This window comes from Mastomys coucha, unplaced genomic scaffold (assembly GCF_008632895.1).
Source record: "Mastomys coucha isolate ucsf_1 unplaced genomic scaffold, UCSF_Mcou_1 pScaffold9, whole genome shotgun sequence".
Taxonomy (NCBI): domain Eukaryota; kingdom Metazoa; phylum Chordata; class Mammalia; order Rodentia; family Muridae; genus Mastomys; species Mastomys coucha.
This window is the reverse complement of record NW_022196915.1, coordinates 55,290,948-55,310,682: the sequence shown is the minus strand read 5'-3', so window position 1 is coordinate 55,310,682 and position 19,735 is coordinate 55,290,948. Positions and strand designations below refer to the sequence as shown.

The 19,735-nt window shown below is 38.4% G+C and overlaps 1 protein-coding gene across 3 annotated transcripts in view; it reads left to right on the top strand.

The window, feature by feature from the left end:
* Positions 1-18,802, top strand: part of Adam28 (ADAM metallopeptidase domain 28) — a 54,875-nt gene extending 36,073 nt beyond the window's left edge. The window contains exons 15-23 of one of the 3 annotated variants that reach the window (XM_031362370.1): positions 597-699; positions 2,920-3,079; positions 5,577-5,657; positions 5,981-6,059; positions 12,934-13,042; positions 14,003-14,081; positions 14,759-14,827; positions 16,007-16,053; positions 18,548-18,802. In XM_031362370.1, the coding sequence (XP_031218230.1) occupies positions 597-699; positions 2,920-3,079; positions 5,577-5,657; positions 5,981-6,059; positions 12,934-13,042; positions 14,003-14,081; positions 14,759-14,827; positions 16,007-16,053; positions 18,548-18,647 (827 nt within the window). In that variant the 3' untranslated portion in view covers positions 18,648-18,802. Of the gene's footprint in view, positions 1-596; positions 700-2,919; positions 3,080-5,576; positions 5,658-5,980; positions 6,060-12,933; positions 13,043-14,002; positions 14,082-14,758; positions 14,828-16,006; positions 16,054-16,428; positions 17,087-17,369 lie in introns of those variants that run through there. The other 2 variants (XM_031362372.1, XM_031362371.1) reach the window with 2 other exon arrangements.
* Positions 18,803-19,735: the final 933 nt, after the last annotated feature.

Genomic DNA, 19,735 nt, shown 5'->3' with positions numbered 1-19,735 from the left:
TTAATTATTCATCAAATATTTATCTAAAGTTTGCCAGTGTATAAAACTTATTCATCATCAAATGGGGCAGGTTAGAGTTAGGGTTTGAGGCTTCAACTTGGGAGAAGTGGGTGAAACGGGCCTCTGTATCATCCTGTGTGACTTTGAGTGAATCTCCACTTCCTTATTGATAATCTGAGATGCAGTAAGAATGGCTAGTATTTATCACCCACATACTACTGAATAGGCCTGGTTCTCAGTGGCATATATATTCAATTTATTTAAAATTAAATGTCTCATCAAACCTATGAGTTATACTGTAGCTCATAGTGACCAACAGTTATGTGTTTATGCATTTAAAGTATTATGAAACACTAAATGAACTTTATATTTCAGGTTGGTCCCTATTCTGTAGCTCTCATGAGGTTTATATGAAAATACCTCAAAGTACAAAAAAAATTGCAACTCAAAACCTTTCCAGTCTCAATGATTTTGGACAAGGGATATTCAATCTGTACCTTTAATTCTAACTTTATGTTTTATTAATACTTCATAGTATTATATTTCTTATCTATTTTCTCTTCAAATATGCCACTTTCATCTTTGCCTGATCCCAGGAACCAAGGTTGCAAATGCATCATGTTACAAGCAGAATGAAGGTGGGACAAAGTATGGATACTGTCACATGGAGAATGGCACATACATGCCCTGCAAAGCGAAGTAAGTGGCTGAATTGTTTAAATCTTCTCTCCACAATCCCCACCAGGACAATGACACATTTTCTCCCACATATGCTATCTTATTCTAGTTCAAGAGAAAGTGACTTCTAGACTAGATAGATATTTCAGAAGTTAAGAGGACTAGCTGCTATCACAGAAGACCTGGGTTCAAATCCCAGCATCCATAAGGAGGATTCCAAACACCTGTAGCTACAATTCCAGGGGAACTGAAGCCTTCTTCTGACTTCTGTCAAGCATCTGGCATGCAGGTGGTACACATACATACATACGGACAAAACAGTCATACACATATAATAAAGACTAGAAAAAATTGAATAGAAATTGGACATACTTTAGGTACTTTTCCAAGCTAGTTCTTTCATTATGAGTTTCTTGGTAGAAACAGTTATCTACACAGAAAACAACCACTACAGGACATATGTAATAGTATTTAAATTTGTCATGACATTTGCATGAGAAAGATTATAGCAAGAAAAGTAAATGACAATTCACCCAGAGAACTCATTTTAATTTCAGTATTGATATCCTGAAAAAAGGATAAAAACCACACCGGATGAACTTGAGATTTTTGTATACATGTTTTTATTCTGCAAATTTAAGACAACCTTTAAAATTCAACTTAAATATGTTACATCACTTATTTGTTTTATTTTCATATATTACAATGTGAATGAAACAATTATGGAAAAGGAAATACACAGGGTTTAGCAAAACAATACATGGGATGTGTGCTGCAAGGTAGTAGGACTGGTCCATTCCTCCTCTCTAGCCTATGAATATTGTATTAGCCTGTATAACTGTGTTAGCAGCAGATAATGAGTGTAACATGATGCTTAGACATTTTGTCCCCCTTCAGACACCACCTAGTCACCAAGTAGTCATTGTCTGTGGTGGGCATTTATCTCCACATTTTCTATGTCCAGTACTGTCCTTACGGTTTTGCCTTAAATCAACACCTGATTCTTGAAAAGCACCCAGCAGAGTGTGGAATAGCTGTGCCTTCCTAATTCAGCACCCATTATCTTCTCTAACCATGAGCAACAGCAGCACAGTCTCATTCTCTCCTTTCCAGACTATGTGTTCACAGGCTCCTCTGAATTTCACATAAAGCAATTGATTATGGTTTGATTGGCTTTGGCTTTTCTTACAGTTTGTTCTGGTTGGCTGATGGCTTCCCTGCATGTTGAGCAGTTTAATCTGCATGTTCAGAAGGAGAACGCTGAGCACCATACTTAATGTTTTGAAATATCAAGAGGCCTTTGTGATGAACATTCTCTTGTGGAAAACTGAGGCATTTAACTTTTAGAGCTTATCTGAGGGAAGCAAAATAATAAAAAATAAACGACTGTCTAGGCACCTTTGTAACATCAAGGACCTGCCCTTTGAGCATCTTCTAGCTCCATCCCCAGGCACCATCTCTCAGTCAGTGATGGCTTCGCCAGCTCCACCTATCACATTCAGTCCTACTTTGCTTTCTGGGTCTGTGATGAAGAACTCTGACCAAAAGCAACTTTCGGAGGAAAGGATTTGAATGACTTACACTTCTATGTTACAGTCCATCATTGAGGGAAGCCAGGACAGGAGCTGAATGCAAGAAGTAATGCCAATGACCTGGGGAGTTTTAATTACTGTCTCACTCCCCATGGTTTACTCAGCTTGTTTCTTACACATCCCACCCAGTACTACCTTCCCTGGGGATGATACTGTCCATAGTAAAGCTGGGCATTCCTACATCAATAATTAATCAAGAAACTACCACACAGACATTCCTCCAATCTGATGGAGATGGGTCCTCAACTAAGGTTCTCTCTTCCTAGGTGACTCCAGTTTGGGTCAAGTTGACAAAAACTAACCAGCACATACTTCATCGTCAAAACTGATGGGGAAAAAATGCCCAGAAATTGGTCATGTTCCCTTAATCAAATCCACTTCTAGAATTTAGGTTTAAGATTCTGCCCTCTCCTCACTAGCCATAACTTAGCTAATCAGCAAAAACTACTTGTAAAGGGATCCCTACTTGAGAAACAATGTATTTTGCTAATATCTGAGTCTCCTGTTAATGCAGAGTAAGGATATTGTGCATGAGTACAAGTAGAAGTTATAAGGGAGATATTACTTATTAAATAGCCAACAGTGGCTTGCATTTATGTAAAACTGAAATTTGAATCCTGGGATAAAGTTTGTAATTTGTTGTTTGTAGAGATGCCATGTGTGGGAAGTTGTTCTGTGAGGGTGGATCAGGTGATCTGCCCTGGAAAGGACTTACGATATCTTTCCTGACATGTAAATTATTTGATCCTGAAGACATCAGTCAAGGAGTAGACATGGTGGCCAATGGAACCAAGTGTGGAAATAAAAAGGCAAGTCAAAATTGTGCTTTGACAGTTCTTCATCCCACATATGGACCTCAATTTTAACTCAATGCTGTTTATTATGAATTCTGTAATCACATTCCCCATGCTCCTAAGGTGATAAAGGCTGCAGGGGAACAAAAAAGAAACTAAAGGAGATGGAAACCATTAGGACAATTGTCAACTCACACAGTAGTAAGTTCAGAGATGTAAGAGCCTTCATGGTATACTTGTCAATGCAATGGTACCATCAGGGATCAATGAAGTCTCTCCCCACCTCCTGCCATTTCCAGCTGCTGTTGCACCCATTCATGCCCCATGCTCATCACCCAGCACTGCAGAAGCAGGAAACACAAGGCTGTCCCTTGTACATCTTTTCTTTCTTGTTTTTTTCAAGATTTATTTATTTTATAAATGTGAGTACACTGTCACTGTCATTAGACACATCAGACATTACAGATGGTTATGAACACCCAGGTGGGTGGTTGCTGGGAATTGAACTCAGGACCTCTGAAAGAGCAGTCAGTGTTCTTAACCACTGAGCTGTCTCTCCTGCAAATTAACAACTACCCTTGAACTCTAATTCAATACATTTGGATTTTTCCTGTTGAACATTTCCCACTTGTTTTTCACAGAGCATTATTCAAATGCAATCAGACAAAGGAATCTCAAATGTAAGATAAGATTGAAAGCAGTGCCACACTCCATATCCATGACCAGCTCCTATCTCCGTTAGAACACCATGCTCACAATATCTTTTTGCCTATGATTTATGTAAGCCTGTACCCATAGCTTCAATAACATCTTATAAGGGCCCACCATATCCTTAGGATCATGTTATAAAACTTCATAAATATTGGGTAGGGCATCCTTTCTTTTTTTATTCTTTGAGATTTCAAGATGTGTATATAGTGAAATATGCTCAGATACACCCTATTTCTCCCTTCAACTCTCCCAGCATTCTCTTAACCACTTCTTCCTTACAACTTCATTATCATTCCCACTGACCCTCACCATCCTCCTCCTCATGCTCATAATTGCCAGAATGTAGGAACATACACTGGAGCATGAAACCTACCAGTTGTCACACACTCAAAGAAAATCAATGCCATCATCTCCAGCAGGTATGAATTGTCAATTGCTCCTTAATAAAGAGCAGAGCCTGGAGATCATCTACTGCCTCTGTGCAGAAATTGTGGCTGGCTTAGTCTTATGTAGTTCTTGTTCAGGTAATTGAACCAACTACACCACTCCTAGACACAGACATGAAAGAAATTCTTATCCTACTATAGAGATAGCAATAATAACTGTCACTTTATGTACAATAGCTAGGAAATGGAACAAACTTAGATGTCTATCAAGAGATGAATGGTTGGCTAGGGAGATGGCTCAGCAGTTGGCAGCACCATCCTGGCTTTCTAAGGGTTGTGAGTTCAATCTTTGGCTCTCGTCAAGAGATGAATGGTTAAGAAAGATGCAGTATGTATACAAAATGGATTATTATCTGGAAAGAAAAATGAAATCAGAAAGTTTACAGGTGATTGGACAGAACTAAAATAAATTATCCTGAGTGAGGTAATTCAGGCTCAGAAAGATAAACTGTCAATTTCAGTGCTTCAAAGCTGGTGGGTCCTCATTGAATGACAGCTCCTCAAATAATGATAAAAAGGAATGGAGAATGCCATTTATGGTAGTTACTGTAGCACCATGTGCTATGTGATTCCAGCTCTTACTTCTAGATTTCAGTTACAGTTATCTTGGTTCTATGATCAGCGATAGCTCCATATGTGAGGAGCTGTTAGAGCAAATGAAGTACCCATCAGGAAAAGGCAAAGGCATTTTTAAGGAGGGCCTTGTAAATATTTTATTATATAGTGAAAAGTATAGAGTTTTATCTGTCTCTTTCAGAACCTGCTAGGGTTTTCCTAATAAAATGTTTGAGTTTGGTCACTGAGAGATGACTCAGTGTTTAAGAGCACATGCTGCTATTTCATAGGACCAACATTTGGGTGTCAGCACCCATGTAGCTAACAATAACATGTAACTCCATTCCCAGGGAACCTCACACTTCCTTTTGGCACAAAGCCCCATTCCTAGTTGAGGTCCCACTGGAATTTGTTAGCTGCTGGATGGAAGAGTGTCAATTGTCTCTAAAAGCATTTACCTCCCATGCCAGAAAGTTGACCATACTCCAGTGGAAGGCCACACACCCATGAATATTTGGACAACACAAATTGGTCCTATTTTTTTGTTGTTGTTGTTTTTTTGTTTTACAGAGTTAAAGTTCAGTGGATAGGAAAGAGACCGGACCCAGGAAGAGTTAGGGAAATAAATACAATTAAAACACATTGTAGAAAATTCTCAAGAAACAAGGAACTAATAAAAAGTTCTTTAAAAGGTGTGTTTGAGGACAGAATTGGTGAAAAATTTAAGACTTAATTCCATTAAGTTGTTGACCGAGATGGTAATGTTGGACATGCTTCATCATTATTCCTCATCATTTCAGGTGTGCATTAATGCGGAGTGTGTGGACATGGAGAAGACATACAAGTCAGCCAACTGTTCCTCAAAATGCAAGGGGCACGCAGTAAGTTTGGAAAGCCGGCATCTCCAGCTTGCTGTGCCTTATGTGGCTTTAGTTCTGTTGTGATGAAGCAGAAAGAGTACCCTTAGCACTTAGTGATTACAGTTATTATGTTTATGTGACACTCAGGAGCATACAGCATGAGAAAGTGCCTCAGAGCACACATTACTGGCATCCTTGTATGTCATTCAGATTTTACCTGGGCAGACAAAAGCCAGCAGAACAAGGGTCTCTCTCATGTCAAAATCAACTTCATGTGGAAGAATAGGGCCTTGAAGGGTGCACTAAGTCTCATGGTGACACTCACAGCATCCATCTTTCACTAGGTATGTGACCATGAGCTTCAGTGTCAGTGCAAAGAAGGATGGGCCCCTCCTGACTGCGAAGATTCTGCCACAGTCTTCCGTAGGTAACACTATATATCCAGCCTGAGAACACTGTCCCTTTCTTCCAAGACCTTCCTTTCTGTGTGTATTAGTTATTTTCTTGCTACTGTCATTAAAAATACAAATAACAAAATTACTCAAGACATGCCAGGCTTATTTGGGGTCACAGTTTAAGGGTGGCATCTATTATGGGATAAAGTCATGGTAGCAGGGGAAGCTTGAGACAGCTGGTCTCATTGATGCCACAGTCAGAAAACAGATGAATTCTAGTGTTCACCTCTCTGCCTTTTTTATAAATATTATTTTATTACACTAAGCTTCATAGAATGTATTTTGATCATATTCTCATTCCTTCCAGATTCTCTCTACCTCCTTACTCACAGTTTCAAGTTCTCTCCTCTCTCTCTCTCTCTCTCTCTCTCTCTCTCTCTCTCTTGTGTGTGTGTGTTCATGTGTGTGTGTGTGTGTGTGTGTGTGTCAAAAACAAAACTAAAAAATAGAGCAAAACAAAAATAATACAAAACGTCACAGAATCATGTGGACTCTATCTTGTGTTGACCAACTTGACCTATCTGTCCTGGAGTGTGATTAGCATACCCAGTGTGACTCCATTTGAGAAAACTGACTTTCCTAGCAGATGTCAGTTAGGAAGAACTTCTTGGTTAGGAGCAGAACATTGTGTCGTTCTCTTCTCCCTGCTGGGATTTTGTCTCTTGTGGATTTATTCAGGTCTTGTGAACACTGTCATCCTCTTGTTGAGTTCATTTGTGTCTGGACCATGCTGTCTCCCAGGAGTCAACCACTATGGCTATGGAACATGTGCTATCTATCTCAAAGATCTCTTTTGCAACATTCAAATCATATTTTCAACACTCTTGCATTGTCAATCTTCATACAGAAAGCTATCTTCAAACTCTTCATTTGTAAAATTACTTTAATTATCACATTTTCTTGCTTTCTGTTTTTTTTTTTTCCACTTCCACAGTAGACAAGATGTTAGCTAATATTAACTCATAGAACTCTGGGTTTTGTTCTCTGAGTTATTTTCTTGTATTTTGAAGTGTGCTAGTCTGCTCACTCATATGTTGCCTTCAGGTCAGTTATCCTGTTTGCTCACATGGTACCTACAGATGGGCTGTCTTATTCATTCCCATGCTGCCTACATTTCACTGGACTCTTCTTTGAGGTGTGTCACCTTTTTTGGAACAAGAGATAAGATGACTGAAACTGGTCAACATGGCTTTTCCTTGCATTTTGGATTGTTTGATGCTCCTACTGACACATGTTTGGGTAGAAGATAAGGCTGTGAGTAGGAGGCAGGCCTCTAGGTCACAAAGGAGGGAGTGAGACAGACGGAGATCTTTGGCTCCTACTTGCCATCATGAAGAATACTTACTCCACATGGAGGAGAGTGTTCTATGAACTTCATTGTCATCATCATCTTCTTCTTCTCCTCCTCCTCCTCTTCCTCCCCTCCCCTTCCTCCTTCTTTTCCTTCTTCTGTTTCTCCTTCCTCTTCTTTTTTTCTTGAGTGCCCTCCTTCAACCCTTTTCTCTGCATGGTTCCAGGTGGTTGTCTGGAACCAGCTTTGGTTCCTTGTGTATCAAGCCCCAGTGTGTATAGGGAGAGATTCCTGGAACTTTGTCTATGTTCATGAATCAACATTGTTATATGTTCACAGAAGATGGGAATGGAGGTGTGGTTAGGAATAGGCCTGAATGAACTGTTTTTCCCAAGCTCAGTCATTTTTTTAGGTGTTTCAAATGAATGAATAACATTTAATTTTAATGTTTAGACTTCAACTTATTCTTTGTTTGTCCAAATTACTTTCTACTTTCATGAAGACCTTAAACTTCATTACTTTTTAAGATTATATAGTATTAGTATGCAATATTATGATCTTCATTTTATCATGATTGGCCTGGGGTTGCAAGGTACTTTCAGAATAGAATCAACTATTGAATTAGAAAATTTTTTGATGATTCTGATTTTTACTAAAATAACCTTACACAATGACTTTGCTCTTCTTGAAACCTTTATTTTTATGTATTTATTAATCTATGGGAGTTCTACATTCTTACTGGGTTGATGAAGATTCCACATACAAATTTGATACTATCCTCATTGATCCATTCCATAAAGCTCAGAAGAAATATTGATATCCTGTGGATCTTGAAACCAGTCCACAAGCACAGAGAGCTCTTGGGTTGACATAAGGAGGGATCAAGACATATGGCCTTGGGCAAAGGCCTCAAGGGTGGTGCTTATCATGTAGTGTGGAGAAGAAACAGCACTCCTGGGGCCAATTGTTACCACTGATGTATGTGATTTTGTAGTAGAATTCATACCCAATAAACAATTTAGGACAGTAAAATTTGCTAAGCCTACGAGTAATCTTTCAGAAAGATAATCTTCACCATATTACCTAAAATGCATTTAAAAGCATTTATTTATGTCACTCAATATTTCTATTTAGGTATGAGATACCATGTGATATTTTGTTAAATTTTTGCTGTTGCATTTCCTGGTTTCTGTTGAAATACTTTAAATTTGTTCAGTGAAGTTTGTTAAGTCATGGTGCATGAAGTTTTTTCTAATGAATCATCTTGTGTCCACTAATTGGAAACATAAATATATAATTGTTTTACCAGTTTGACTTACAGCTTTTAAAGAGTTAGGTTTATGATAGGCAAATCATTGCTTTTAATCTGACTCTCATCCTAGCAAAAGTTTCTGAACAGTCTTTAGTTCCTATAAATGTGGTTGTCATATTTCAATTTCACTACTCAGTGACTTGATAATACAATCTAAAAGCAAAAGTAAAACTTCTTATAAACATCAAATGAACCATATTATATGTGCAAAAAGATCAACAACATGGTGCATATATATGCTATAGGATAAATTCATTGAGGAACATTCATTATTTCTGTATGGAAACAGGTACTAATAAATCCCTTTGCCAGATTTTCTGCTGAACAGTGAATTTCTATCTATATTACCCCAAATGTGTAATATGCCAGAGCTCATTTGTAACTGACTACAATTTATCTCAGTACCCCCTGACTCTCCCCACCAGCATCCTACTACCACCTGTTTCCTACCATGCAAGAAACTGTGGATTTTTCTACTAATTATTTAGCTAATACCAAGAGAGATTACACGACAATCAGAGAACATATTATATAGAGCATATGGCAAAATTCATTGGAGATTAATTTATGGCTTAGCATGCAATCATGTATGCAGGTGTTCTGTGAAACAGGAAAAAATAATGATTTTGCACTGTGTCTTCCTGTGCCTACCTGTGTTCAGGTTGGCCAGTACCATTGCTTGCATATAATTCCAATAGTTTATTTTCTGTGTTATACCAGTTGCTGTGTAGAACTCTTAAAACTAACCACTCTAAAGATGTATTTGGGGGTTGGTGATATGGTTCAGCAGTTCACAGCATGTGCTGCTTTTACGAAGGATGCTGTCCTGATTCCCAGCACTCACATGACAGCTCACAACCATCTGTAACTCCAGTTCTAGGGGATCTTTCAAGCTCTCCTGGTCTCTTCAGGTACTGAATTCACATGATGCCCATGCATACATGCAAACAACTCTTATTCATCAATAAAATAAAATAAATAAACCGTTGACTGATGTTTTTTATATTACATCTTGGTACTGTCAGTGACTATCTGATTAGAAACCAAGATATTATTATCTAATGTACACACATTTACAATGGTTATGTGTTCTCAGTAGATGTACATAATCATCATTGTGAAATTACACTATTCATCTCTATTTCTTCTTGCCTTTCAAAGTCTACAGTTCTGAGAGGCCAATATGGCTGAGCCATAATCCTTCATGTGTTTGTGTCACTATAACATCTTCACATGTACATTCATCCTTTCTGAGTCCTCTTAAAACTTACATCTTTTAAGAAAACCAGGAAATATTAAAATTCTTGCTATCTCATATACCATTGGGTTTAGCTTTACCTTTCAAAGTTAAGCTGAAAGACATATTACTAATATGCTGAGACACAAATCCTCAATTATATTGTGCAGTTTCTATGTGTTTTGCCTCACCTAAGCTTCTTTTTACTCTTTCTTATTTTAAATTGTGGTATAAGCCAGTTGGCCATTTTAGTAAGCCATTTTATTAATTTGGAGGATATGCGTTTTTTAATTCTTTTTTTTAGTTGTCCTAAATTTTTCTACTTTTCTTTATTTGCTTAACTAGATTTTGGTTTTAGAGTAGTTGTGGATCCATTGAGTACAATGTTCAAGGGTTCTCTTATGCCCCTGTGCCCTTACTGTAGAGTGGTACATTTTATAGTCAGTGAACCTATATTGAGACCACATTGTCATCCAAAGCACAGTTCCTCTAGGTTTTCCTTGTTCATTTGCCCTCTTTGCTTTTCTGTGATTCTAAACCATTCGTTCTCTCTTCCTCCTTCTCTTCTTCCTTCTTATTTTTTGTTGTCAGTCCTGGAGATTGCACTTGTGACCTTGTGACCTTGTGCATGCTGGGCAAGCATTCCCCCACCAAACAACAATTGAATTTGCTTTCTCCAATCATTTTCCTCTCAGTCTTCTCTTTAAATTATATTTGTATTAATGTGGTGAGAGTCCTATACAATGTATTTTGATCATTTTTATTCATCTCTCCCAACTCCTCCCAGCTTCATTTCCCTACCCTTCCTTCCCTCCCAACCCAATTTCCAGACATTGTCTTCTTCTCTTCTTTGCTATCTAGTCCATCCTGTGACTGGACATAGGACCTGCCCTGGAGTGTGCTGACCTTATAGGGGTCACGCAATTAAAGGCAACTGACTCTCTTTCCTTTGTGTTTGTCTAAATGCTTATTCCCTCATTAATGCCTACAAAGAAAATTTTCCTATGTTTTAGTCCTTTCACAGGTTGAGGATGTTTATTGTTTTGCAAAAGATTCATGCTGTATGCTTATCAAGAATACAATTATTAGCATTAGAAGAAGCTAGTATTGCTGTTTAATTATTTCTATATTAAACTACACACTTACTGTCTGGTTTCTTTTCCCTCAAGCCACAACTTTATTCTCTCCAACTTGGAGTGTTTGTAAACACTCCATTTAGGTTCTTTTGTTGTTGTTGTTGTTGTTGTTGTTTTTCGAGACAGGGTTTCTCTGTGTAGCCCTGGCCATCCTCAAACTAACTCTGTAGACCAGGCTGGCCTCAAACTCAGAAATCCACCTGTCTCTGCCTCTCAAGTGCTGGGATTAAAGGTGTGCACCATCACTGCCCAACCCTTTGTATTCATAAAATACTTATTATTCTAATGTTAGTTCAAATGCATCCATTCATACACCCATTCTGATGCTAAGTTGTAACTAGAAGAAATGCTAGTTTTATTTTCCTTTGACTTCATTGAGCAGTAATTTTATGGAAGTTGAAGAGAATTACATATTTGAATGAACACCATTTTCTTATCTTGAATTCTGCTTTTTGGAGTGTCTACCTCCACATGTGTGTTGTGCCTTCACACTGGTAAGCTTTTCTTGCATTTTTGAAACTGTTCCTCTTGTGACTGGATTCCTAAACTATATACTAAGAGGACTGACTATTCTGTTCTTTGAATATGTGTACTTTCTGGTATCTGATGGTTTCAGGTGTGTATAAAAGAAATGAACACATGAGATGGCAACACATACAGGTTGAATTTATAGCTTAGGCTGGCAGGTAAAGCACACAGGGGTTTGTTTTACTTTTTTTGTTTGTTTGTTTTGTTTTTGGTTTTGTTTTTGTTTTTTTTGTTGTTTTGTTTTTTTGGAGGGGAACCTGGGAACGAAGATATTGTAAATAAAGAAAACATCTAATTTAAAAAAAGAACACAGACAAAAGAGGAACTATATCTCCATCAGTTTTTTGCTCATTCCTTGGTTCTGTATTTGGCAATGGGAACAATGATATCTCAGGGCTTTAATTTCCTTCTCTTTTCATTTCAAGGCTGGATTTAAAATCTGTTTTGTTTCTGCTCTGCTATCCTCCTTAGTCCACATCCTCTTGGAGGCTCCCAGCCTTCACTCTCCAACTACTGCAGCCACCCCTCCTCTCTTCCAAGACCTCAGGAGAAGACTTTTAGCCCATCTTCTCTGGAAGATGTTCATGGATTTCTCTTTTACTTACGCTTTATTAAATACTAGCACTGCAATCATCAACACCATTTTCATTTTACCAATTCTGTTAGTTTTCTTGTTTCTTTGTCAAAATAATTGGTTAAGTGTCTTAAGAAAGGGAGGTCTTGCTTTAGCTTACAATTTTGAGATACAGTCCATCATGGTGGGGAAGACATAATAGTGGGAGAAGGAGGTGGCAGGTCACATGATACCTACAGTAAGAAAGCAGAGAGAAATAAATACAGTGTCCAAAGATTTTTCTGATCATTCCCTCTTCAGCTCAGCCTGGGTTCATGTGGATCTTTCCCCTTCCAATTTCACAGGCACCATGACAGTGAGGTTAACTATTATATTAGTTGTGAGAACTTTCCAGGGAGACAGGTTCATATGGCAAAAGCTATATAAATTTTGTGACAAATAGAAGTATTGGGACAGGCTCAATGGCATTCCATTGTAATTCTGTTACAGCAAGTTTGAGACTATCCTTAGCTATGTAATCTGTATAAGGCTAGCCTGGGCTACACGACTGAATCCTTTCTGGGGAAAAAAGGGAAAGAAGAAAGGGAGGGAAGGAAAGAAAGAGGATGGAAGAGAGGGAAGAGAGAAAAACTGAATGGAAAGGATAAAAGAAAGGGGGATGGAGAGAAGGAAGGAATTTAGGAAGAAAAAAAGGAAGGAAAGAGACAGACTAGAGAGGGTAAGATCCTGTGTCCTCAACAGGATTCCTGTGCTCTCTGTTATAGACTTCTCCATTGTGGTTGGTGTGCTTTTCCCCCTCGCAGTCATATTTGTGGTGGTTGCTGTAGTAATCCAGCATAAAAGTGCCAGAAGGAAGCAGAGGAGAGTTCAGAGGTAAGACATCATTTGCTTTGGGGACCCTCTGTCATCTACCTCATTTGACACTGGAGTCTATGACTTAATCCTTCAGATTTTATTTTATTTCAAATATTAAGAAAACCATCTATCTCATTTGACACTGGAGTCTATGACTTAATCCTTCAAATTTTATTTTATTTTATTAAGAAAACCATACATCATACTTTTGGGGAAGGCTCTTTTGTATTCTTTTCTTATTGGTTTGGTTTGGGTTTTTTTTGTTTGTTTTTTTGTTTTTTCAAAGCAGAGAATAGGTGTCCCTTTTACCAGTGAGATATGCATCTTTTTTGTAATTAATGCCAAGAGTTTTATTATAAGAAGATAACACATTTATTGATTGACAGTTGTGCAAGGACTCTCTATGAGTAAGCTGCAATATTCCCACTTTCTGGATGAATGTGCTTTCTGTGTCTCCTAAGGGTATGGAAATCACTTTCAATTAGTGTGGGGGGAAAGGGAAAAGTTAGCAAAGTCCTTTGCTTTCATTCAAAGTAAGAAGCAGAGGCTGCACTGGTATGGAGATCCTTTCTCTTGCAAGCACCATCTTAACACAACAAGATCTTTTTCTGTCACTTTCCAAGACTGACTTATTTTGGTGGAACTTATTTTTATTTATACAAAATAACTCTTAGGGAAATACTTGATGAATGAAGAATAATTAAATGTCGTGATTTAGGCAGGACTTGACTTAACACCATAGTTATTAGAGATCATGGTTCTCTGGAGAAATGAAAGAAAATATCTAGTCATGGTTATGAACCGCAGGATAGTAATGGTACCTAACTTGCAACTAAAAGCTGAAGAATGATCTGGAAGCAGAAGTAACCCTGGTAGCAAAGCATGGCACGGTGGACAAAGGAAGCTGTCCATCCTCTGTCGGATCTCCCTGGCATGCTGAAGGTGGTTACGAAGTTCACAGGCAGTTTTCTCTTACAGGCTATCACCCGCCAAGGATGCTAAGCTACACAAGCGGAAGTGTAGACCCCAAAAAGTGAAGGATGTTCAACCCCAGAAGGTGAGTTCTAGTTTGGCCTGAGTCTATTTCCACCCTTCTTACATTATGACCATGTCTGTCTGTCACTTGTGCATAGCAATGTCTAGAAATCAACCACACATCAACAAATAGTAAGAATTATGAGCTCTATATATCCACATTGACAATCTTCCCTAGTGCTTTGTTAACACAAAAGAGAATCCTAGAAAAGAAGCCCTTGTAGAAAGAGCTCATGAAATACAAAGGGAATAAAGGGGGAAATATTACTGGTTCTCTCCCTCTTTTTCTCCTCTTTCCCTCTTCCTCCCTTTCCACCTTCTCCTCTCTTTCCCCCTCTCATTCTGTCCACTTTGACTCTAAGTTTATTCTTACTCCTGGTAAATTTATCTCTCTATAAAGTGATGCCTATATTTGTATGTTTAACCATGTAATATGTAACTTGTATGACACGGCCCTTGCCATGTCTTCCATTTTTAGGGCTTTCAGCTGAAGTAGATTGATAGGACAGCATCAATTTGTGATGGAAGTTATCCCTGGTATGCCTTGGGGATATCCCCCTATAAATGGTCCAGCTTTGCTTCTAGGATCTCGTTTGTCTTACTTATCTCAGCATGTTAAGCTGGTAAAGTGTCACTTACCTGCAAGCTGTATTTAGGCACTTGGTGGTTTTATTGTAAAGTTTGACTTCTTCATTTTAGATGAGTCAGATGAAAAAGCTCCACGTGTCTGATCTGCCCAATGAAGAGCAGGAGCCTCCACCTGATGTTGTGAGTTAGCAACTTCACTTCTTTTCCATCCAGTCCAATCTCAAGGGAATGCTCCCAAAAGACATGGCCCACCCTCCTCAGAAGAGTATTGAGATTTGTGTGCATATTAATATAAAAAACAAAGTCTTCTGCAAATCTTCTTTAAAATGCTAAATGTGGGAATATCCCTCTACAGTTCTACCTCTGAACTTATTCCCTAAATTAAGAATCTAGAGCTGGAAGTTGGTAATACAGAATATTCATGTCTTAGTTCGTGTTTCTATTGTTGAGTTAAAACATTGCTACCAGCATCAACTTGAGGAGGAAAAAGTTTGTTTCAGCTTATAGCTTATAAGTCTATCACTGAGGGAAGGAGTATTGCTAACTTGGTTGCTTTTCTTGGCTTGCTTAGCCTGATTTCTTATACAACTCAGGACTACCTGCCCAGGCAGGCCCCACCCATAGTGGGTTAGTCTCTCCCATGTCAATCATAGATCAGGATGATATTCTACAGACCTGCCTACAGGTCAGTCCTATAGAGGCATCATCTTAATTGATATTTTATCTTCCCAGATACATCTAGGTTTATGTTAAGTTGGCAAATACCAACCAGTTCAATTTTAGTCTAGGGTGATACAGCAAAAACAGCATAGGCTATATAGATTAGACAACATTTATTTCTGCCCATTCTTGAGACTGGGAATTCTAACATTAAGGAGCTGGAAGTTCCTGGTATCTGGTGAGGGTTGCTTCCTGGAGTTTTAATTGAGGGTACAGGAGAAGGAAAAAGAGAAGGAAGGGAAGGGGATACAGATTGGGGAAAGGAGAGATAAAATCGTCTCTTTGTATTTTTCCACTTAAGGACATGGATCCAATTGTGAGAATTTCACTTCCAAGGTGTGAATACCCAAAACCTAATCATCACACCAGGGCTTAGGTCTTTAACATGCAAATTGTGTGGATGCACAAAATTAAGTCCACAGTAACCATTATCATCACATAGCTGTTAGCACTGTGGTCATGTCTGGATTATAGGCTCAGAACTAACTGTCAGGAACAAATTCATGGGTATAGAAATATTTTTGTGGGTGAGTTTATAAAGTCTCTGTCCCTGAAAACTAGTTAACCATTTTCAACAAGGAATACATGGTTTTGAAGAGACTACTCCAAACTGATTTTCCCTTTTTATCTTCTTACTAGTTAAACACAAAGCCAAATTTCCCACCGCCACCAATTCCTGTTTCCTTGTAAGTATCAGATGCTCACAATCCACAGTTTCTTTGTCAATGTTCCCTAGGCTAACCTAACCTCATCATAACATGTTTGTTCTGAGCAACCTGGAAAGGCAAGGCCTCCTGTTGTACTGATTTCCCATGGCTACTGAAGTTTTACTGTTAAAAAAAAAAGGTTATTATAAATTTTTGAAAAATAATTAATATTATTATTATTATATAAGGCAAATGTCTTCCAAAGAATTGTTTCTTAATGCTCATTTTAGATATAAAATTAGATATTTATGAAATTATTGTTAATTTTGTAAGAGGTAGAATACTAAAAGCAGACACATGAAAATCCATCTGCTCATGTGTAGCTCCTCATGCCTAGCTCTCTGTTGTATATAGAACAGGAAAGGCCAAAGTTCCTTTTGTCAAGATGTCTCATAGATTTAGTCAACAAATAGGTTGCATGTGCTGGTGTACCTAGCTCCTCAAATGTTATTAGTGCCAAAGTGTGAGATGCTAGTGAGAAAACACTATGGTGTCAACATGAATGGAGCTGGTGAGGCAGAAGACCACTGACAAGTTATTTGGAGTGTGAACTGGCCCCTGGAAAGTGGGTTACACTTAAGTGAAAACTTATTTTCCATTTCATCCTAGCAACACAAAAGCATGTCCTTTATTATTTTTAGAGTAAGTCCACTTCTGCACCCACATAAGATATCTATAATGAAATTATTATTATCCTTTTTTCCCACCGCTAGTGCCAAGGTAAAAAGCCCCAACCATATCACGTAAGGTGTTTACTGTGGGGCAAGGACTGGCAAAAGTGTCTTGACTCTCAGTTTTCTCCATAACCTAGGTAAGGGAAGCTGAAAGCATCTCAGCTACAAAGTCATGGTGACCCCCAGCTCCTCATTTTTTTCATAATAGTGCACAAGGATGGTGGGAGTAAATGCAACATTCCACAATCAACCTCCCAACATCCATAACTCTCTCTGCACCTCATCCTCTGGGTAGGCTACTTGCCATGAACTACATCTCTATGCCCATAACTCCCTCCTCCCCAACCCTGTTCTTATTCTGCTAGTTACCTGCACCAGCACTTGAATTGCAGAGTGAGATTCTAACCTTCCATCCTGACCTTCTGTTGTTTCTAATTCTTCATTGCTGATGCATTACATAGGTTATACACTAGAGAAAAGGATTTCGTGGAAAGGAGATTCTTTTAGTTTTTGTTTTGTTTTGTTTTGTTTTTTGGTAGCATCACTTTACATCTGTTTATCTACTTAGCTAATTTTTCAGGATGCTTTGATCATCTGAGAGGGTTTTTTTTTTTCTTTAAGGGATCCAAATGCAAAAGTCTGAAACAACAGCTAAGCCAGGGTTGATGATCAGATGGTCAGAGTGGAAGCCTCGTTGTTTTGGATGAAAACGAGATGTGCTTACTTCCTTACTACTAGCGCTCTTGGCCCTCAGAGGTTAACACGCTCTGGTTTGTGCTGTATTTTGAGGAGATTAAAATGTTTATGAAAGATACACCTTTGAAAATCTCTGTGCTAGTTTAAATGATTTCTTACCCATATTCCTAGGGAGATGGCTAAAGGAATGTATAAACTGTAAGCACTCTAATTAGTTGATTTCCCCCTCTATTTTCACTACAATGTTGACTGACTGCTCAAATATCTTCAAGCCCTTAATGTCCTCATTTGGAGGAGAATGGTGTACCCTCTAATGAAAACAAAACAGAACAGAGAGGACAAAACAAAATCATAAACCACTGGGGGGAGAGTGCATTGCTAAAGAAGTAGCAGCATCTTGATTCTTCTAATTTGTCAACTTAGAACATCCGGTTATTTTTTTTAAACATATGTAAGCACGCTGTTCTATGTCCTTGCTACCCTTTATTCTGAAATTTTTATTCACTTTGTTATTTTGGGAGTGTTCTACAATCCAGTAAAATATCTTTATTAAAAAATGTAATCACAGATATTTGTATGCCAAATCTAGTAGCATAGTTAAAGTGTGCTTCCCGTTCTAAATAGAGAATGTTCCTTTCAGTTAAAGAAAGGAACATAAACCAGAAGTTTCAAGCAGGAGACCTGTTGCCCGGGTTTGAATTGCAGATCTGTTTTATTTGGTCTAAATTAAAGATGTTGACCACACATGAGTTTATTATTTTAAACTGTGTTTGGATTCATAGAAATAAATTTTAAGTTGTGAAATCTTGCATAAGCGTCTAAATTCCTGGATTAAAAGAAAAAAAACCAGATAGTCTATCAGCAACATAACCACATTGTCTTTAGCATCTTTGGCTTCATTGGCATATGGTAGAACCAACACGATTGAATCAGTACCAATTACCCACTGCCTTGATTTAAGAACTTTAATTTAGTCTAGCTGTCCAGTTTTAGAATGATGGGCACCACTCCATACATGTTATGCTGACCCACTCATAACAATCACAATTTTGTTTTGCCAGAGATTTATAAGTAGATGGGTAACTCCTCATTGTGTTCCCAAGGACGAGGGAGGAAGCATGTTGGGAAATTTCTGAGGAGTATTTCTCCATTCATCTTTTCTTCTGGTTGTTGACATCTGGTATTGCTGCAGCTGTACTGTGATCTGGAGACAAGAATGATGTGAACAAGACAGAGCAGGGAGATAAACAAAATTCAAGTGCACTTCCCAAAATGTTACTGAACTGGTAGATTAACAATTGTTGAACTAGGTCCACATTTTGCTGGGACTTCTTGTACAATCAATAAATTTTCCTTGTTGTTCAAAACATGTCGAGTTGGGTTTTCTCTCACATGAAGCTGCAGTCCCTCTAAGGAGCTAAGTACCACTGCTAAGGTGCATGCTCCCCTATTGTCATGGTGGCATTCCTCTTTGTTCTATTTGTGTTGTTGCTACTTCTATTGTCAACACCCTTTGCCTCGGACAGTCTTTTCATTCCGTATCTCAAGGGCAGACTTCCAGACTCAGTAATTCTAGAGTCTAACTATCAACTCTCATTGTTGTATTCTTTCTTTCCATGTCAGAGTTTCCTAAGTACAGAGCTACTTACATATGGCTGAGTCTTGAGCTTAAGACTATAAACCGAGAACACTTTCTTCTGACCTGGAAATACATTCCTAGTTCCCATGAAGGCATAATCTGCTTCTGAGCAGCCTTTAAGTCCCTGCTGGGTTTGCTGGCTTGCTTGTTTCCTTGTGTTAATAACTCTCTGAGAAACAATTAACTTTGTCATTTTTGTTTTGCTTTGCTTTTGAAACAACGACATTTACTTGCTAGGTATGTATATGCTGGTCAGAGGATAATTCTCAGGAGTTAGTTGTCTCCATCCTGCGTGTGGGTCCTTTACCCACTGAGTCATTTCACTGACTTTCACACCATGTAGAATATGCACATGATGAGTGTGTATGTGTGTGTGTGTGTGTGTGTGTGTGTGTGTGTGTGTTCACACACCCATGCATGCATGCATGTGGAACTCAGAGGGCAATTTTAGTGAAGTCTGTTCTTTCCATCCATCTTTACGCGGGTTCCAGGGATTGAACTCGGGTCACCAGGCTTGCTCTAAAAGCACCTTTACCTTCCAAACCATCTTACCAGCCCTCATTTTATCTTTTATAATGTTGAATAATTAAAAGTCTTGAGTCTAGAACTCTCAAGTAGCTATTTTTCATGCCTGGAGCTGGAAGTTAGTCAT